Source organism: Moschus berezovskii, chromosome 8 (assembly GCF_049115385.1).
Source record: "Moschus berezovskii isolate FMDL1 chromosome 8, NW_MosBer_1.0, whole genome shotgun sequence".
NCBI classification, from domain to species: domain Eukaryota; kingdom Metazoa; phylum Chordata; class Mammalia; order Artiodactyla; family Moschidae; genus Moschus; species Moschus berezovskii.
The window spans coordinates 53142266-53164756 of NC_142467.1; the positions used below are offsets into that span (position 1 = coordinate 53142266).

At 38.5% G+C, this 22491-nt stretch overlaps 1 protein-coding gene and 1 non-coding gene across 2 annotated transcripts in view; one reads left to right on the plus strand and one right to left on the minus strand.

Annotated features, from left to right (window-relative positions):
- The window catches only part of STK32A (serine/threonine kinase 32A), a 145765-nt gene that overhangs the window by 101460 nt on the left and 21814 nt on the right, over positions 1 to 22491 (minus strand). The window contains exons 3-4 of the mRNA XM_055428832.2: positions 2824 to 2879; positions 1635 to 1786 (exon numbers count right to left, since the gene is read on the minus strand). Of these exons, the coding sequence (XP_055284807.1) occupies positions 1635 to 1786; positions 2824 to 2879 (208 nt within the window). The remainder of the gene's footprint in view (positions 1 to 1634; positions 1787 to 2823; positions 2880 to 22491) is intronic.
- LOC129559700 (U6 spliceosomal RNA) lies at positions 21939 to 22045 on the plus strand. Its single transcript, XR_008686630.1, has one exon. It is a non-coding gene; the product is annotated as a U6 spliceosomal RNA (small nuclear RNA).

Sequence of the window (22491 nt, forward strand, 5' to 3'; positions counted from 1 at the left end):
AAGAGAGAGGAAAAAGGGCAATTTGATGATTGTTGCGGATGGGAAAGAAAGAGCTGCATCCATTTAACTCTTTACATGGCAGCATTGTGAATAGGCCAGTCTAAAATACTGATTAAATACACTGAAGCTGTATTTAAAATTAGCTTCCCTATGTCTGAGGAGTGCAAAAACCCTAATAGACCTATTTCCAGGCACACACAACCATCTTCTTTTCAACTGCAGCACAGAGTCTTTGAGCAAATTGTGTATGAAGTGAGTTGTATTAATCAAAGATGGAGATGGGTTTTATGCACTGGTTCCTCCAGAGAATCTCCCTAAACACACAGTGACATTTCGATGATTTTTCCATTAGTATTCTCTGACTAAAAAAGGGGAAAAAGTTTGTTTTTTTTTTCCCTTCACTAGTAAGTAAGAATTGCTTGGTATGCATATTTAAATAACAGTCATACTGAATTAGCTTTAAGAACTGGCTCTTAATATAATGGATGCATTAAAATATAGAGGAAAATGAGCCAGCCACATAAAGACCTCGAAGTAATAGATAATGCAAACCTCTCTGACATTTTCTAAGCCTTGGATTATGATAATAGCTTTGAGAGCAGATCAGTCATTTAATGTCTAGCTACTGACATAAATTAGCTCCAGTTGTGTTAAAGCTGGTTTGAGGAGAAAGGCAGCACCCATCTTTTGCCAATTCATGGGTGTGTATATGGCTGCTTAAGAAGTATGCTGCAAGGAAATCCGGTTGCTTGCCCATCACTTTAAGGAGAAGGTGCCTTGTACAAGTCCTAACAATCAACTTCATGTCTGCCAGCAATGCCATACTTTGCACTCAAAGTCCCTGCCCCACAATTATGGGGAAAAAGATGTAATGAGTGAGAAGACATCTGAACTCATTCCTTGTCAGCCTATTAAATGACAGTGCTTTCAACAGTAGTCCCCAATCTGTTTGGCACCAGGGACCAGTTTGGGGTTGCTTAGTCACTTCTGGCTCTGTGCGACCCTATGGACTGTAGCCTGCCAGGCTCCTCTGTTCATGGGATTCTCCAGGCAAGAATACTGGAGTGGGTTGCCATGCCCTCCTCCAGGGGATCTTCCTGACCCAGGAATCAAACCTGGGTTACCTGCATTGCAGGCAGATTCTTTACCACTGAGCTAGCAAGGAAGCCCAGGAACTGGTTTAGTAGAAGACAATTTTTCCACAGATGGGGGTGGGGGAAAATGGTTGGGGAAGATTCACGCATAGTTTGGTTCATGCTCCTATGAGAATCTAATGCCACTGCTGATCTGTCAGGAGGAGGAGTTCCCAGTAATGTGCGCAATGGGGAGTGGCTATAAATACAGGTGAAGCTCGCTCACCTCCTGCTGTGTGGCCCTGTTCCTAACCAGGGGTTGGGGACCCCTGCTTTAAAAGAATACTGACCTCACGGACAAGGGGATACACAACAACTGAACTCAACAGTATTTATAACAATTTTGTTTCTTTCGAAAGACAAACCAAGGTGAATGAAAGTCCCAAGAAGATCCTAATGAGGGTTTTGTAAATGCACACGTAGACATCAGGGTGTGTTTATGTAACAGGGTTGGGGGTGAAGGCGGGACTGTCCCGTTAAATGTCCAGGAAAACCACTCACCACAAATTAACCAGGAAAGGGTGCTCCAGTCCCTGCATGATCTGGAGCTCCTTGAAGACATTCCTCACTTCGTTGCGCTCCACGCACTTCTGTTTGTTCATGTACTTCATCGCATACATCTTCTTGGTATCATTCTTCTGTACGATGCAGACCTAGTGGTGCCAACCAGAGTGAAAGCGTGATTAGGGAGGTGATGGACTGTGGGCATGAGACAGAACAAGACTGGTTAGCATTGCTTGGAGGCCCTGTCATGTTCAAATTCTTTGATGTTAAAGTTGCCACTTAGCTCTGATTTCTTTTTCCTTTCCCTGTACCAAATCAATTTCTAAATCTCTCCTTTCTCAGACGAGTTTGCTTGTTTTTGCTTTTGGGGATTTTTAAGACAACATATTGGGGGAAAATAACTTCCTCCATGTCAGGAATCTTCAAATAACAAATGACATTTTTATTCAGATTTTAGTGAGTAAAATGGACATGGCTCAATGTTAAGATGAACAATATTGTGCAAAGAACTTCTTTTAGCAATCACAAGTGATATAACCAAAAAGGACTTGAAGCACTGGGGAAAACACTATGATGTCCATGTTTATAAAATTCTTTAAGAGGTTCATATAATGCCAGATAAAGTCAACAGCAGGTGATTTTAAAATGCAAGTTCAATATGAAATACGAGATATTCTGTTAAGTTTGTCTCCACAAAGAAACTAATCAGGATTTGAATCTGGAAGATTCTTATAAAAAATTAGACTGAATGTGTATGTTTTATGGTAGGGTTTTTTTTTTTTTTACAGTAGGTTTTTAAAAAAGAAAAAAATATGGTACAACTGGGAAAAACAGAAATCAGCTTCTATCCTTCATGGAAAGATTTAATTCTTACACTGACAAGATAACTGTTACTGAAGGTACTGATACAATTTGAAAATGATTATGAAACCTTACTCTTCCTGTTACCATAGAGAAAGTGTGAAACTGCAGTGAGTAAACTGATTTGACTTTGAGATAATTCTGAAAGCATACATGTTTGCTATGTAGCTGCCTATCACATGCTTTGTTCAAAGTGTGGTAATACTTTTATAAAAACTCATTATAAAAATATCTCATATTTACTGTGGTTCCAGAAACTCATTTGAATATTCTTGGGCTCTCTGAGCTACATACTCTGCTAGTGGTTAATCATTTTGTTTCTTACCTTTCCAAAACTGCCTTTTCCAATGGCTCGCAAAATTTCAAAGTGGTCAAAGTTGACTGTAAAACAGAAAGAACATCATGAGTAATTCAGTTGCTCTTTAGTAACTAATGAGTAATATATAAAGATTGAATTAACTTAAGTACCTTATGTAAACAACATTCTAGACTACTTTAACATGACCATTCATTCATCTGTAGACATTTCTTGAACACTTAATCTCAGTGCTGAGTACTAGGGGCTATAGTAGTAATAGAGTAGAAATTGAGTCTCTACTTTTCAGAGACTGTGGTCCAGTGAGGGCTCCATAGAGAGACTCTGATGGATTAAATAGTCACTAAATGAATGGACAATTAAAACTCTCACTGAATGTTAAGAAGGACAGAAGCCGTGGGGATCTAAGTGTGTATAACAGGGGGATAACAGGGGGTTCACATAGGTGGCCAGAGACTTGGTCCTCTGTGCATACATTGCCACTAAGGGTCTGCACTTTAAAAATCTTCTCCTTGTCTGTTTTCTCAATACAACCACTCTTTTATGTATCAAAATGATTTCCATTTTCCCAAGTAAGAAACTATTACACATGTAAGTTTATAGAATGAGTTGATCCCCAAGGCATAAATATCTAACAGAGGAGGATAAATATGAGCATTAAAGTCTATTTTATAAAATTCATTTGAAGCTGAGATGATCTTTTACATCTGCCGTTTAAATATTCCACCCTGAGGGAATTCCTGGCAGTCCAGTGCTTAGGATTCCGCGCTTCCACTGCAGGGGACTCGAGTTTGATCCCTGATTACAGAACTAAGATCCCACATGCCACATGATGTGGCCAAAAAAAAAAAAAAAATCCCATTTCCACCCCTTAACTTTAAATGGAGTATGATCTATAAAAATATTAAATCACTATGTTGTATACTTGAAACTAATATATTTTAAATCAACTGTGTCAATTTAAAAAAAATGTTTCAGGAGTCAGAAGCAACAAATATTTAGTTTATGATAGTGTGGTCTCTTGGTTCAGTGCTCAAGAAATGCTTGGTGAAGAGAACAAAGCATAGATTCTTCCAGAAAGGTGACAAGCTTTGGCTATGTGCCTTGATGATCTTGAGAAAATGTCCACTATCTTTCCTGGTTTTTGAAATAAGGATTTAGATGAGTAAAATTCCAAATGAGGGCTTTTAAGAATTTAATCAGAAAAAATTGCAAAATACTAAAAGGTTCTATTCTTCTCTTTAAAAGACATGATTTATTGATTTCAAAATTAATAGGATTAGTTCCTTTTGAAGGAAAGAAAGATGAGTAACGGAACCACTCATCTTCCAAACTTTCTCAAGGTTGAAATATTTTTATAATGTGACTTCATGATCATTACTTAACACACAACTCACTTTATTTCAGCCAAAAAAAGCCATTTAATCATGTGAGACAACATGTCTATCACAATTCTGGATTTAACCTGAAAAGAATGGTATAACTCTGATAAATGACAAACTATGTTTTAATATTTTATTGAATTATAGTTGATTTAAAGTGTCATGTTAATTTCTTCTATACAGCAGTATCATTCAGTTGTACATCTCTTTATATTTCTCATATCTTTTCTATTATGGTTTATCACATAATATTGAATATAGTATCCTGTACTGCAGTAGGACTTTGTTGTTTATCCATTTTATATAAAATAGCTTGCATCTACTAATCCCAAACTCCCAATCCATCCCTCCCACTCCTGCTCTTCCCCGTTGGCAACCGCGAGTTTGTTGTCTCTGAGTCTGTTTCTCTTTCATAAATATGTTCGTTTATATCACTTTTTTAAGATTCTACATAAAAGTGATATCATATGATCGTCTTTGGCTGACTGACTTTACTTAGTCTGATGTATAGTCCATCCATGTTTCTGCAGATGGCATTATTTCATTCTTTTTTAAACCTGAGTAATATTCCATCACATAAGTACACCACATCTTCTTTATCCAGTCCTCTGTCAGTGGACATTTAGAGTGCTTCCATGTCTTGACTACTGTAAATAGGGCTGCTTTGAACATAAGGTGGCCTGTAACTTTTAGATAGTTTTGTCTGGATATATGCCCAGGCATGGGATTGCTGGATCATGTGGCAGATCTGTATTTTGAAACTTCTTACTGTTTTCCATAGTGGCTGCACCGATTTATATTGCCACCAGTAGTGTAAGCGAGTTCCTTTTTTCTCCACACCCGCTCTAGCATTTGTTGTTTGTAGTTGCTCAGTCACCAAGTTGTGTCCAATTCTCTACTACTCCGTGAACCACAGCATGCCAGGCTTCCCTGTTTTTCACTATTTCCCCGAGTTTGCTCAAATTCATGTCCATTGAGTCAATGATGCCATCCAAACATCTTATAGTCCGTCACCCCCTTCTTCTCTTGCCCTCAGCCTTTCCCAGCATTAGGGTCTTTTCCAGGGAATTAGCTCTTCACATAAATAAACTTTTTAATAATGGCCATTCTGACTGGTTTTTAGTCTCTCCTTATAGTTTTGATTTGCATTTGTCTAATAATTAGTGATGATGAGCACCTTCACATGTGCCTGTTGTTGGAGAAATGTCTATTAATGTCTTCTGTCCATTTTTTGATTGGGTTGTTTGGTTTTTTTGTTGTGAGTTGTACAAGCTGTTTGTGTATTTTGGAAATTAAGCCCTTGCCGGTCGCATTGTTTACAAATATTTTCTTCTAGTCTGTAGGCTGTCTTTTTGTTTTGTTTATGGTTTCCTTTGCTGTGCAAAACTTTGTAAGTTTGATTAAGTCCCATTTGCTTATTTTTGCTTTTATTTCTGCTGCCTTGGGAGACTGTCTTAAAACATTGGTACAGTTTATGTCAGAGGATGTTTTCCCTATGTTTTCTTCTAGGAGTTTTACGATGTTTTGCCTTATATTTAAGTCTTTAAGCCTGAATGACAGATTCTGAGTCTTTATTTTCTCATCTGTTAAAAAAAAAAAAAGGGACTGACCCTTCTAGACAAGAAAATACCCTTTTGTATGGAAAAATGCTAATAAAACTATTTACTTAAGTCATTCACTTCACTGTGTTATCTTCTCAAACTCCTTGGTTCTGAATTTATTTGCTACATCAGAAACTCTGTGAGGGCAGAGATTATATGTTGTTTAGTAATCTTTGTTTCGCCTTTGTTTTCCTGGCAACTCAGAAAATTCCTGACTTGAAATAGTTGAAGGCATCTCTTTGTACTTCCCATAGAGCCTGGTACAGTGATTTACACATTTATTTATTTGGCAATAAATCAAAGTAAGCTGTAAAGATAGAGAAGAAACCCCAAACAATTGCTTCTTATAAACAAGAGCCATGTGAGTTGAACATGGATCTTCTAAGGAAGTATTTTTCAAACTGAGTCAAAAGTCATTAATAAGTTAGTGGTAATAAATCAATTTAGTGGTAGTAAAAAGCATTAAAAAATCAAATGGGATAGAAAAGAAAATAACAAAAATGTCTTAAATGTAGTTACAGTGGTATTGACTCTGAAACTTTTGTTTCAGTTTTACATAATGTGTGTAGATAGATATGTACTGTATCATGAGGTAATTTTTTATCTATATTTTAATATGGCTTGTCAACATAAATTGAAAAACTCTTTTATAAGTTTCCTCTTAAGTTTCAAATTGAAATAACCAATGCAGTGATTTCCTCACACTCATTACATGAAGCTGAGTTAGACTTCATGAACTACATAAGTGTTAAAAAAAAAAATCAATTTATTTGCAAGCCCAAGATTTCACCTCTAGCAAATCTAGTAACTCACAGTGGTTCCTTCATGTGCAGCCTAGCTTAAAATGCTGTGACGATGTTTTGCAACTCCAAGTATCAATATATAGCAGATACCTAGAAGCATGAGCTTCCATTGTGATATTAATCCATTTCATGAACCACGTCTCTTTATAAGCCATTTTAAGCTTTAATGAAAATGATAAAGGATTAGATGCCAGGTTGCTGATAAATTTCTACTAGAAGAACTGTCAATTAACGTCAGGTTAAATCCCAGAAGAGTGACAATCTTAAAATTTTAGAGAAACTGCATCTTATTTATGCCTTTATTTCTAGTTAATCAAAGAACGGACTCCAGTCTAAAGTCACTTCCCTGAACAATAATACACCCAATAACTGAGAGAATGCCAATAACAGGTTGAAAGTGAGTGGAAAATAAGCCCTTATACTATCCATATAGTCCCTTCTTAAATGTCCAACAGCATTACTAATTTGAAGGAAAGCTGATGGAAAAGGCAACCAAGCCTCATAAATTCAGACAAAATGAGATGACGTCAGAACTGTGGATTATATTGTCAACAGAAATCCTATTATAGGCATGTAGGGTTTGCCTTAAAGGAGTATGGGATAGCATATCCACTGTGTGCTTAAAAGTTTGGTCAACCTGTACAGTATTATCTAACTGTACAGATTACAAATGGCCCACAAGCCACAGTGGGCCTGCAACTTGTTTTTGTACCTCCTGTGAGCTACGATTGGTTCTACATTTTTAAAGGATTTTAAAAATAATATTTACTTTACAAAAAGTTTGCCAGCCCCTGAGATTAAAAACAGTCTCTGGAGACAGAATTCAGTTCAGTTCAGTTGCTCAGTCGTGTCCGACTCTTTGCGACCCCATGAATCACAGCATGCCAGGCCTCCCTGTCCATCACCAACTCCCGGAGTTCACTCAAACTCATGTCCATCAAGTCGGTGATGCCATCCAGCCATCTCATTCTCTGTCGTCCCCTTCTCCTCCTGCCCCCAATCCTTCCCAGCATCAGACTCTTTTCCAGTGAGTCAGCTCGTTGCATGAGGTGGCCAAAGTATTGGAGTTTCAGCTTTAGCATCAGTCCTTCCAATGAACACCCAGGACAATATCTATGTTCAAATTCCAGCTCCTACAATTAATAGTTGTGCAATCCTGGCAATTTACTTATGCTCTGTTTCTTCATCAGTAAAATAGGGATGAAAATAATGTATACCTCATAGGGTTTGTAGCAAGATGAAATGAGTACATGTGTAAAGTACTTAGAATATGAACTGGAACTAATTACTTTTACTAGTACTACTACCCCATGGATATTATCAGGCAGCATGGAGGTAAATGGCAGCTGTCCGTGTTATTTCTACACATCTGGGCTTTGTAGTCTGTGGTGTGATGGTCTTGAAGCAGTGTTCTCTTCAATCTCTAAAGTAGAGCTAACTTTTGTTGTGTCTTCTTTTTGTTGCTTATCCTTGTATTGTGTTTTAAAACTATCCTTCCGGTTCATGGAGGAGCTCTGGTGCCAAGAAGATAAAAAGGCTTTCTGGAAGCCCTGTAGGGTTTTGAAGGTAGTGGTTGAGTATAGGGAGAGACAAAACCTGGTTCTCATTTATGCTGAGACTAGGCCAGGGAAAGTGGCCTAATGGGAAACCAACAGGCAACAGCAGCTCAACCTCCTATACCCTCTTCTCTGCTCCTTCTTCTTCTTGCTTTCACATTGGTCTTCTGCCCCAGTCTTAGTGACTATCATGTCACTAGAGTATCCTTAAGGCTGCCTGGAGGTGTATCTGGTTAACAGACAAAGTTGAATGCATCCTAACATTGTGATACCACATGAAGTATTTTAAAAGGACTTCCTTTAGAGTTTTTCTTTTGAATAGGTGTACATTCTCCACTAATCAACCAGACACAAAGTCTGTATGCATCAGGAACCTGTTACATACATTTCCTTTGTATGTCTCATTGTATCCTTGAAATAACGTTATGGTTTTTATAGATAGGCATGCTCAACTTAGAGATTAAATAATAATTATAACTAGTATGGGCTTCCCTGGCAGCTCAGATGGTAAAGAATCTCCTTGCAGTGCAGGAGACCTGGGTTTGATCTCTGGGTTGGGAAGATGCCCTGGAGGAGGGCATGGCAACCCACTCCAGTATTCTTGCCTGGAGAATCCCCGTGGACAGAGGAGCCTGGCCAGCTACAGTCCATGGGCCTCAAAGAGTCGGACATGACTGCATAACTAAGCATAGCATAGAATTACTAATACAGTGAATCACTTATCTTGGGATTAGTTTCACAAGTCAGAAAGTAAGCAAAACCTTGTTTAGTCAAAACTACATATGTACATTCTCTTTGAAAGTTGATTTGAAAATCAAGGCAGTCTGTTGAAAAGTCCAACCCAGTATTTTTTTCCCTTGTGTGAGCACCCAAGGAAGCTCATGAATTGCATTTAAGGAACATTGAGTAAGAAACAAAGTTTAAGCATTAAAATCATACTCAGCTCATTGGCAGGTCAAATTTATCATCACATGTCTAGTAGGACTAACTGAGGGGACAACGGTTAACTGTTGCCACAAAGTCACACCCAATCCTTGAGTGGAGGAGCGGACAGACCCAACTCACCATCATGTCCATTCATATACACCTTTCTGATCCTGGGCCCACACTCTTATCTACGTTTTTATAGTTGTCTTACAGCTATTATTACTGTGTATGCACCCATCCCAGAGGTAGAATGGGGGGAAGCAAGGTGGGACTGCTTTGTGTTTCCTTCTAGAATCACAAGTCGGGCTTTCCCAAGTCTTTTCCTAAACAGAAGTCTACTGATGGTGGCTCCAGAGCTGATACTCTTTATTTCCTTCCTTCTACCTCTTTTCATCTCAACATTCTGGTCCATAAACAGTGTTGAAGGAAAGAAAACAGGAAACACTTTTGAGACTTTGTTATACCACCCTAACATTTGGAATTTGGGAGAAAAACATTCTAGAAAGTAAAGCAGAAAACCCATTCTTTTTTCTCCTTTTGAGGTAGAAATATTTGAAAAATTTTATTTTTTTCCTTTAAAAGATGCCCATCTTCATAAGTACAAAATCATGAACACTTGTGAGATTTCTAAGAACCACCCTTCTAGATATTTCTGTGAACCTTTCTATTGATGAGAGAAAAAGGACACCAGCAGTGGGACCTTAGATAAGTTACTACATTTTTTTTTTTAAGTCACAAAGTCCCCATCTGTAAAACAGAGCTCATTAAACTTGACTCGCAGGTGGTTTTGAAGATGAGAAATAATGTCAGAAGTATAATGTCTGGCCCACTGAAAACTAAAAATTACAAATGATAAAAAAGTACAATTACTCAGAGAAAATGAAGTATTCTTCCCTTCCAAAATTTTAGTTCTATTCCTAGAAGGCAATTACTGTTAACCAATTCTTCTGTATCCGTCAAGAGAGTTTTTTCTCCTGCCTACTATATGTATTCCCTTTTGACAGCAATAGCAAGATAATAGCATTCCTATATGATTGTAGATTATAAGCACTTTCTACAGAATTGTTTCTGTCCTTTTATACAATTATATATAGCTCTATATGTAATTATTTTAAATAGCTTCTTTATATTTTCTTACATGCTGCTACTGCTAAGTCACTTCAGTCGTGTCCAACTCTGTGTGACCCCATAGACGGAAGCCCACCAGGCTCCCCTTTCCCTGGGATTCTCCAGGCAAGAACACTGGAGTGGGTTGCCATTTCCTTCTCCAATGTGTGAAAGTGAAAAGTGAAAGTGAAGTCGCTCAGTTGTGTCTGACCCTTAGCGACCCCATGGACTACAGCCTACCAGGCTCCTCCATCCATGGGATTTTCTAGGCAAGAGAACTGGAGTGGCTTGCCATTGCCTTCTCCGATTTTCTTATATAAATATACCATAAAAGATTTAGCCAATTGATGGACTTCCAAAGATGATTTGATTACCTATTATTACCTGCAATAATCTCACAAACATCCTTGATCAGCTTATGTGCATATGTTGCAGGCTGTCTTTATAAAAGTAGAACTTCTGGGACAAATACAGAATGGATTTTCCAATTTAAAAGATACTGTAAATAGCTCCTCAAAGATGTTATACCCAATCTCCTTCACTCAGTAATACCAAATCTCCTTCATTCAGTAATGTGTCCATTATTTAGCTTGTGTTAGCTTGTCCATTGCCCTGCCCACACTGTGATATCAACTGTCCTTGATCTAAAATAAAAAAATTGAATTACTGATTTACTTTTATACAGTTGATTCTTGAAGAACATGGTGGGGAGCTGGAGTGCCAACCCTGCTCTAAGCAAAACTCTACATGTAATTTATCATTCTGCTCTCCATATCTAAGTTTCCTCCATATTTGAGTTCCATAACTTTGGATTCAATCAAAGGTAGATTGTGTACTATTCTGATATGTATTTATTGAAAAAAATTCAAGTATTAGTGTACCACAAATTGTTGTTCAAAGGTCAGCTGTATTTCTCTAATGAGTAAAGTCTCATATCTTCATTTACATTTATTTTTTCAAAGGACTTCCTATTCACATATTTTTCTTCTTTTTAATGAGTTATTATTTTTATTGATTTGCAAGTGATTTTTAAAATGCTAAGTATATTAACTTTCTCTCTAGTACATCTCAGGCATATTTTTCTAGGCTGTCCATTTGGCTTTTGACTTTAAAACATTTTTAACAATGTAGAAAACTTAAGTGTTAAATTTAAATTTTATAGAGTCCAATTTTATATAGTCAAATGTATTAATCTTTCCTTTTTTGTCCTTCTGGACTTAGATTTTTTTTAAAAAGGTGTTTTTTTGGTTAAAAGTATGTACTTGTATTTTAATAGCTTTTGATATCTTCTAACCATCAGACTCTTTTCCAGTGAGTTAACTCGTCGCATGAGATGGCCAAAGTATTGGAGTTTCAGCTTTAGCATCTGTCCTTCCAATGAACACCCAGGATTGATCTCCTTTAGAATGGACTGGTTGGATCTCCTTGCAGTCCAAGGGACTCTCAAGAGTCTTCTCCAGCACCACAGTTCAAAAGCATCAATTCTTCAGCGCTCAGCTTTCTTCACAGTCCAACTCTCACATCCATACATGACTACTGGAAAAACCACTGGGGGCAGGAGGAGAAGGGGACGACAGAGAATGAGATGGCTGGATGGCATCACTGACTTGATGGACATGAGTTTGAGTGAACTCTGGGATTTGGTGATGGACAGGGAGGCCTGGGGTGCTGTGATTCATGGGGTCGCAAAGAGTCAGACACGACTGAGTGACTGAACTGAACTGAAAATATAACTTTAGAATAAATTATGTTGTATATATTCAAGATATACAGAACAAAAAAAGTTTCCAAATTCCAACAATTCTAAAAATTCCTGCTACTACTTAAATGAAAAGTTCAAACAATTGATCATTTCCTTGCATGCTGTCATGCCAATATGATTGCTAATAAGTGGATACTTTTAAGTGCTTTGGGAGAATATTCTCTTGAAGCCAGCCCTCCATATCTTGCCTATGTTGACAATTTATTTAGTAAACACTCCACTTATATTGCATGATGTTAAGTACCAATATTATTTGGTCCCAATTGATTCAGCACACACAATGGCTGCTTAAACATGACACTGGAGCAGGCTATAACTCTCTGAAGGCAAAGTCAATTCAACATGGAAACAGTAATGGCTTAGCTGGTTACATATGTTCCTTCACTCCAGTTGAGAGAGGGAGAGAGGGAAGGGAGCAGTGGGAAGAGTGTGTGTGTGTGTGTGTGTGTGTGTGTGTGTGTGTAATCCCTCCCCCTTCTGCCCAGTCCAGCAGAATAGACACTTAGGTGGAGTACAGGTGCAGACATTGCTCACTGTACTTGGTTTGTGTTCACTGACAGCAAACTTCTACTGATAGCTTACACAGCAACAACCAGGCACTGTGCTCTGCGCTGGGGAGAAAGAAAGCCAAGGCTGCCTACTTTCCTGGGGCCAACAGCCTAGTGGTACAACAGAATAATTAATATCTGTTGATGAAAGTGAAAGAGGAGAGTGAAAAGGTTGGCTTGAAGCTCAACATTCAGAAAACGAAGATCATGGCATCTGGTCCCACCACTTCATGGCAAATAGATGGGGAAACAGTGGAAACAGTGTCAGACTTTATTTTTTGGGGCTGCAAAATCACTGCAGATGCTGACTGCAGCCATGAAATTAAAAGACGCTTACTCCTTGGAAGGAAAGTTATGACCAACCTAGATAGCATATTAAAAAGCAGAGACATTACTTTGACAACCAAGGTCCGTCTAGTCAAGGCTATGGTTTTTCCTGTGGTCATGTATGGATGTGAGAGTTGGACTGTGAAGAAAGCTGAGCGCCAAAGAATTGATGCTTTTGAACTGTGGTGCTGGAGAAGACTCTTGAGAGTCCCTTGGACTGCAAGGAGATCCAACCAGTCCATTCTAAAGGAGATCAATCCTGGGTATTCATTGGAAAGACTTATGCTAAAGCTGAAAGTCCAATACTTTGGCCACCTCATGCGACGAGTTGGCTCACTGGAAAAGTCTGATGCTGGGAGGGATTGGGGGTGGGAGGAGACGGGGATGACAAAGAATGAGATGGCTGGATGGCATCACTGACTCGATGGACATGAGTTTGAGTGAACTCCGGGAGTTGGTGATGGACAGGGAGGCCTGGCGTGCTGTGATTCATGGGGTCGCAAAGAGTCAGACATGACTGAGCGACTGAACTGAACTGAACATCTAATATTATCTAACAACAAAATAATTAATATCTATTCCTATCTAGCTAATATCTAACATTTTTGTAAGGAATATCAGGCATTAGTCTAAGCCTGTTATATAGATATATTATTTCATTTTCCCATCAATCCAATGGAATAGTACTACTATTATTGCCCTTGTCTTAAAGCTGAGCAAACTGCAGCCTGAAGGAATGAATTTTTCTAAGGCCACAGTGTAAGCATGGGGCAGAATGGTGCAGTCCAGAGCTGTCCTCAAAAGCTGTTCTCCACTGAAGCCCATTACATGTAGGGAACGGGCCTGAGAAAGAAGGATCTGCAGCTCAGAGTCAGGGAAAGCCTTATCTCACCTCAGTGCCCATCTTTCTGGCTTTTCCTCTTAAGCAGTATCTCTTTTTCATGGATCCTACCTTACAACAGTGGTCCCACCAACCATGTGCATCACTGGTGTCCATCACTCATCCTGTCCCCCTCTCCTTGCCAGAAGCCTTGCTCTGGGAGTGGGACTGTGACCCGAGCCATTCCATCTACATCCTTCACGTGCAGGGTTTTCTGATCTGGAAATGCACACTTCCTCTGCTATCACAAAGCTTTCTGCACAGGAAAACATAACTGGCCAAATGGAAAAAAAAACCAAAACAGGTCAGGAGGTCCCAGGAAATGAAACCAACACATGGAATAAAGTAGACTCATACAAAAAAAAGGGAGTCCTGATATCATTAAAGTATGCAGCTTCATACCCAGATGGGTCCTATCTTGATTATTCTACAGGCATCATAATATTCTTCCAATAATTTTTAGTTTTTTAGCAAAACTCACTCAAGTTCCAAGTAACACAAGCAGCTCTGCTATAGGGAGGAAATCAGTTTTGTCCTGAGAATGCACCAAAACATCATCAGGCAGAGGATTAAGACCTGAAGAAAATGTTACAAGGGACTTCCTCTGTTTCTTCTTATTTTTATCCTTATATTGAATTGGAGTATCAGAAAGATAATCTCCCAGGAAAATGTATGAAACATACACATGAATGACTGCAGTGTAAAGGAATACATAGGTCCTGACAGCCTTGGTGGTACCACAGGGATTCCCAAATGTGTCCACCCATCAAAATAACAGAAAACAGTTAAAATGTTTTAAACACTGTTTAAAAATGAGTTTCATGGGCCTCACCTGAATCAAACTCTGGAGGCTAGACTTAAGAATCTGTATTTTAATCTACTCCCTAAGGGATTCTGATAGAACCTGCCTGGAACCAGTCTGCAGGGCTTGATTTATGAACCACTGTTTCATCCATTAAAAGCTACGGAGCTCTAAGGTGGGAGAAATTTTTTCTGATGTAGAAGATCAAAGAGCTGCAAGGAAAGGCAGCATTTCATTTGGACCTCACAGAAAGGGCAAGAGCTGAACAGGTAACCAAGCAGTAGAGGGCAGGCAGGGATGTATGGACTGAGTGACCCAAACCTAGTGTGAAGAGTCTCTCAGTCAATATTATTTATCTGATTTCCGTGGCCTTAAACCTCTCCACCTCTGCCCCCGTCCTCAATGAATTTGAAGCTAATTATTAATGGTGTTTTATAAATAATCAGTAGGCCTCTGTTGCCTGCACTGTGACACATCTTAGGTCAAAGTTTATAATTATAATCATTATGTATTATGTACATCCATGGATAGGGCTTCCCTGGTGGCACAGTGGTAAAGAATCCGCCTGCCAATGCAGGAGAAGCGGGTTCAGTCCCTGGGTGGGGAAGATCCCCTGGAGAAGAGAATGGCAACCCACTCCATTATTGTTGCCTGGAAAATCCCATGGACAAAGGAGCCTGGCGGGCTACAGTCCATGGGGTCACAAAAGTCAGACACAACTGAGCACACACACATGTATAGGTACTGATCCAGTACTTTACATATATTACCCTAGTTAGTTCTTACACTATAAGGCAATCATATTATTGCTCCTTTATGGATGAGTTATAGAGACCCCAAAATGTTAAATTTCCTAGGGGTAGGGTTTAGACTTGAAACTTTGTGTGGCTCCAGTGAGTTCTGAGGTTTTAATAGTACAGATGAGTCCTGAAAGTTTTGTAATACATTAGTGTGGTTATGAACGTGAAACTCTGGGTGTGGGTTTTGACTGCGCTGTTTACTAGCTATGAACTTTAAGGTAGTTAACGTCTCTGAGTTTAAATTTTCTTCTCTGTAAAACTGACTAGCATCCCTTCTAAGGCTATTAGGAGGACTAGATGAACTAAGCCATATCAAAGGTGCTTGTCAAGAGTTTTCTGTTTGACCTCAGTAGAGGTATCATTATTACTGTTTTTGCTGTTACTGGATGAGTTACTGTGGTATCAACCCAATTTTTTTCCCCAGAACATTAGGCAAAATGATAATGGCACATCACAGGACAGATAGTACCAAGAATATACCCTCTCTGAAGGCAGACACTGGGCTCATCCTGTTGACTATGGCATCTATATCGCCTAGAGCCATGTTGGGCAGCACATGCATAATCAATATAATTAATACTTATTAAGTGAAGGAAGTACCATCACCAAAGTTTAAAAGAATGTATATGGCTTAGGAGGAAAGTTTTTAAAGATATGTTTCTTCATATTGACTTTGTAGTGTGTCATTATTTAAAATAGGTACCTCCTCACATTATTGTAAATCAACTATGCTTCAATTAAAAAAAGTAATTAAAAAAATGGGTATCTCCTAAGAAATGTCTTACCAACAACCTATTACTAAAAAGCTTCTTCATGAGTAGGCATGAATGTGAATGTGACAACTTTAGATTTCTCTGTAGACACTGGATTTAGATCTCAAACACCTCAAGAACTGATTTACTCATTCTTTGAGCTAAGAAGTGTCAAGAACCGCCATTCTCCACCCCACCAACCTCATAACCAATAACTGCCCTAAGCAAGGACTTGGATGAACACGCACCAGGAACTGAAGGATAATTAACAGCAGGAGCCAAAGGATGTTTGCTTTGTCAGTGCTGCATGATCATCAAACAAAGGTAAATGTACCTCACTATGGCAACAGGAAGGTACTCACGTTAAGTTACAATCTTCCGGATACCTCATCATGCCTTCTTTATACCTCCCGCTGTCACTTTGCCCATTGATTTTTAAGAATGGACATTGCACATTTTGTCAAAAAGGGAATAAAAGGACTGAAAAAATGAAGCACTGGCTAAAAATAATTCTTTTGGTGGAACTTACCAGTTTTCCATTAATTAAGTGAATGTTTAGTTACCAAAAAAGCTACTTATACCCTTTTAAGACAGTCATGGCAAGGAGGAAAGAAGTTCAACTCACTCCCCTAAGAGCCACAGCCTTGCTAGCGAGACAAATCAACCAAGACTCTGAGCACCTCTGTGCCCAGGACTGTGGGAGACACTGAGGGGAAGACAAAATGAGCTTGGGACTAAGTGACAGCCTCAGGAAACTGAGCATGACTTGTTCAGTTGTATTTGTGAGAACATAAGACCTGGATAACCAAATGCCGCTGCCTCATTTTTATTTTTCTGTAGTGTGTGTATATTTGGAACCCATTCTTTAGTAATCTTTTTGGAATTAAATGAGTATAAATATATATAAGAAAATAAGTAGACAAATGAAAGCAATCAACTGTCAAGTGTTTAGTATAGAAAGAGGTTCAGTGAAGCCTCAGAATGGGGAATAAAGATTGTGGCACGACAATTTTGTGTCTTAGTTTTCAGTGAAGACAATGCTTTGATGAAAGATAAAAAATGATTTGAGTCAGAAAGACTTGCACTGGAATCCTTGCTCCACCACTTACAGTTCAGTTCAGTTCAGTCGCTCAGTCGTGTCCGACTCTCCGCGACCCCATGAATCACATCACGCCAGGCCTCCCTGTCTATCACCAACTCCCGGAGCTCACTCAAACTCATGTCCACAGAGTCGGTGATGCCATCCAGCCATCTCATTCTCCGTCGTCCCCTTCTTCTCCCGCCCCCAACCTTTCCTAGCATCAGAGTCTAATAAAATTTTATCATAAAAATACAAAAATGTAGAAGAAAAAGAAAATCATCTAAAGATAACAATGATTGATATCTTGATTAGTTTTTCTGTCTTTTAGACATTGTTATTTTTATCAAAGTTATGTATCTATGTCTTTATACATGGATAAACAGTTTTAAAAGTCAAAGAGTTCTAAATGGTTTATTATAAAACACTGATGTTAGTCCTGAGATCCACTTGTCTCAATCTCTCCTGGCCACTCTCCTCTCACTCTTACCTCTTTGAGTTAATAAATTTAGTAGTTTCTGCCATATAATCTAAACAGTATAAATTTTGTTGTCAGTTTTAGGAATTACTTAATGAATTTTCAAGATGGCAGGTAGGCATTTAGCTCAATTCCTTGGTCTTTTGACCTTACCCCAACAGGCTCCCATCTTTCTAAGATAGCTGTATCTGACATAATGATTTCAATTAGATCAGTATTCAATATTTCCATTATTATGGGTATGGAAACAGTGTGCACACCTGAGTCATGTAGTAAACCACAATTGGTTTTCCCCCACCCTTGGAGTTAATTGTCTTGGTTACACTTGCTTGCTTTTCTATATCCTCTTTACTAACTCAAACTCAAACTCTTCCCTAGTGGTCTAAGTACCCTCTAACATGTTCAAGTGCATCAACCACATGATCATCTTCCTATACCAGACCCCTCCAGTCTAGACTGTTTATTCTTTTTTGCTTCACAGCTGTCATCCTAGGGCTCCCTGTCACCCTCTTCCCTGGGGTTTTCATTCACTGGTTTTCTTTAATGACAGAATCCCCGTTTATTGCCTGCACTGTCTCCCTCTTGGATTCTCTTATTTCCATGAAGTGTATCCTATAACAGGTTTGTGAGAAGGGGAATTGCATGGGAGGTAAGTTTTTGAAGTCTTGAATATATGCAAAATAGTTTATTCTCCTCCTACTCAATTGAGAGTTTGAGTATTGAATATTAGCTTGGAAATTATTTTCCTTCAAAATTTTGAGGCCTGGCCTGGCCCTCCTTAATTTCTTTTTTTGTTACTGTTAACTCTAAAGCTATTTTGATGCCAGACCTCTGATGAACAGTTATCTTCTCTGGAGCTTGCAGGATTGTGTATTTGTGATGAGTGTTTTGAAACCTAATGATTATGTGGGCTTATTTTATTTGCTGTGCTGGGTACTTGATAAATTCATTCAATGTGGAGAAGTTCTGGGCTTTTCTTTTTCCCTTAAATTAGTAAGTGATGGTTTCCTCCCTTTATCTTCCTCTCTTTTTGTTCCTACTGTTATTTGAAACTAGAATTCTTAGACTGGCCCTTAAATTTTCTTATATTTACCCTTCTGTTTTCTATCTCTGTTTGCTCATTACTGTGGGAAATTTCCTTAAATTTGTCATCTCAGCCTTCTTTGGGATTTTCCATTCTTGTTGTAACTTTTTCCTCTTACACTAATTTTTGGTCTATGAATGTTGCTCTCTTATTATCCTACTTTTTTCATGAAAAAATTTGTCACAGTATCACATATCTCTGATAGTTTTCCTTAAATTGCTTTTTTTTCTGTTCAGGTGTTTTGTTATCTGTCAGTGCTATTAGAAGCCTTTCCCATATGTCAGAAAATCCTTGGTTATCTGTTCATTTTTAAGTGGGACAACCTAAACGTCTCTCTGAAAGTTCTGAGCACAAGGGTGGAACTTGTTCACAGTAAGTTTGACTCTAGAAAGCCAAGCTAGGATGCTGAATTAGAAAACTCTGATGTTGATTAACTTATATCTTCCATCTTGAGTTGATCAAAAGTTCCAGGAAAGACACTCTACCTGGTGTTTTGTCTGAGGAGTGAGGCCCCTGGTTTTCAGTCTTATCAGAGCCTAATGGGAAAGACGGCTGAGGGTCTGTGCACACAGCATGCATTCATTTATCTGATTCTTCCTTTCTCCACAAATCTCCGCTGACCCTCAGTGGGCCAGGTCTTTCCTCTCCAGAGGGTAAACAACAGTTTGGGGAACAGATAACTAGTTTCTCTCTTTTGACAAAGTGGTAGAAGGACCTGACCAGTGTTTGAATAGATATCCAGGCAATCCCCCTTAATTAGCACCCCCTTTCTTGTCTACTTCTAGAGACAGGTGACCCTACAGATTCCCAAGGACTGGAAAGAGATGAATGTGTTTCACTCACCATCTCTCCCTGGAAGTCTTGCTTCCATTTTTTTTTCTCATCCTTAAAATAGATACCTTTCTCCTAGGGCTTTGGTGGGAACTAAATTAGATAAAGTATATTAGGAATACACCAAGAGTATAATAGATGCTCAACAAACAAGAGTTGTTGTTTTTTTTCCTTTAGGAAATTTAACAGTAGGAATCAGAGATAGCCATCAATTTATCATATATTTGCTTTGTGACCTTGGCTAGTGTTTTTTGAAACCATTTTTAGACTCATATTTTCATCCAAGTTAGGGATGAAGTTGTACTAGAGTAAGGTAGGCTAGGCCCCTAAACCAATGACAGGTGCCCTTGTAAGAAGGCAGAAGTCTACACACAGACACAGAAGACCACGCGAAGACAGTCAGAGATCGTAGTTATGCTGCCACAAGCCAAAGAACTCCTGGGGCTACCAGAAGCTAGAAGAGGCAAGGGAGGAGGCTCCCCTAGAGGATCTACCCAGAGCAGGACCCTCCCAACACCCTGACTTCAGACTCCTCGCCTCCACAACTGTGAATATTTCCATTGTTTAAAACTATCTGGTTTGTGATACTTCCTACCAGAGCCCTAAGAAACTAATACAAGAAAACTAATTTGCAGTGTCTAACTCCAACATCTAAGTAGGCTACTACTTAACACAGTAGTGCATGCTTTCCACATATCAAAACGTACGAAAAATGGCATGTGTGAGAGGCATTTTTTAAAGAACAACATGATGAAATGTTAAAAGACACAAGAAAGATTGGCTGATTTCTAACTCTAATCGAATATTCCTAGGACTTGAAGAGCACATGAATGTGTAGTACTACTGTTCACAAAGTAGTTTGAGAAAATCGTCAAGCAGAGCAGGAGAGGAGTTTTTAAAATCCCTGAAGAGAAGGTTCTCTAATTCCTTGGTATCTCTACTATGCCTGACTCAGCAGTTGGAGGAGGAAGATGAACAGGAAGTACTTCTGCAGTGTGTTTTCTTTCTCCTTAACTGAATCTGCTGATGATTCAGTATGCTTGATGTCAGCAAATTCTGAACAAAAATAAAATGATAGATCTTGGTCTTCTAAGCACTAGCTCCAGTAAAGATAAGCAAAACTCTGGCATGTCCATCAGTGATATATGGACTGAAGATTCAGGCCCAGTCCTAAATCTAGCTATTAGCTGACTACAGGGTTCCTTCTGGAAAAATATTCTGAAAGGAATAGAAATCTTACTCTTCACCATCATGTAAGGGTAAATGCGGCTCCATGTGATAAATGCCTATAATGGTTGAACTCTGCAGGTCATCTCTGAGCAAGTCCACACCTAGGTATGCACACCAAAGAATTGACAAGAACTCAAATGGGTGTTTGGGCACCAATATTCATCCAGTATTATCCACCATAGCCCAAAGATGGAAACAACTCACGTGTCCATCAACAGATGGATAAACAGTGGTATATATGTACATTGGAATATTATACAGCTATAAAAAGGGATGAAGTTCTTACACAACATGGATGAAACTTGAAGACATTATGCTAAGTGGAATAATCCAGACTCAAAACAGGAAATACTATATGATCATACTTAAATAAGGAGCTTTGAAGCGTCGCACTCACCAAGAAATAAAGTAGAATACAGATAACCAAGGGCTAAAGGGAGGGGGAATTGAGGTGTCAATGTTTTAAGTACAGAGTTTCTCCTTGGGATGATTAAAAAGCTCTGGATATGGACAGTGGTGATAGCTGCACAGGATATACTGTGCCACTTAACCATACACTGTTTAAAATTCCAACTTTTATGTAACATTTTTCACAAAAAGTGATAAAAGAAAAAAATTTAGTTTTGAGCAAGTGGTACAAAATTCTCCACATCTCATTCAAGTGAACATTTATTTTTAAGTAATATTCATACCTAAGATTAATCTCATATAAATACACCAAACTGCTTTGAATATTATTTCACTATAGTGATGATTTACTATTCAAAAATAAGGAATAGTGTCTCTTGTCTCCTGCCATACAAATATTTTTTTAAGATTAAAAAATTATCAAACACTAAAAAAAGCAGTTGTAATCTAAAAGAACATCAGTGCATTTTGTCATTTAGGTATGTTTAAAACTGTGCAGTTAAATAAATCATAGGCTGCTCAAGTTATAGAACTGCAGAGCCACTAAATTAAACTTTCAAGAAATCAACAAATTCTAAGAAATTATAACACACTACCATGATATAAATGAAACTGCAGAAGCAGAAGCATGTAAAGCATCATCTCAAATATATAAAATGCCTTTTATACACATGCACAGATAAAAACTACTATTTAACAAGGTGGGTACTGAAGATATAAAAGTGAATAGAATGGACAAAAATCCCTGTCCTCAAGAAATTTACTTTAGTGCTCGCTTCGGCAGCACATATACTAAAATTGGAACGATACAGAGAAGATTAGCATGGCCCCTGCGCAAGGATGACACGCAAATTCGTGAAGCGTTCCATATTTTTGAGAAAAGACAGTCTCTTTAACAAGTGGTGCTGGGAAAACTGGTCAGCCACCTGTAAAAGAATGAAACTAGAACACTTTCTAACACCATACACAAAAATAAACTCAAAATGGATTAGAGAGCTAAATGTAAGACCAGAAACTATAAAACTCCTAGAGGAGAACGTAGGCAAAACACTCTCCGACATAAATCACAGCAGGATCCTCCATGACCCACCTCCCAGAATAGTGGAAATAAAAGCAAAAATAAACAAATGGGACCTAATTAAAATCAAAAGCTTCTGCACAGCAAAGGAAACTATAAGCAAGGTGAAAAGACAGCCTTCAGAATGGGAGAAAATAATAGCAAATGAAGCAACTGATAAAGGATTAATCTCCAAAATATACAAGCAGCTCCTGCAGCTCAATCCCAGAAAAATAAATGACCCAATCAAAAAATGGGCCAAAG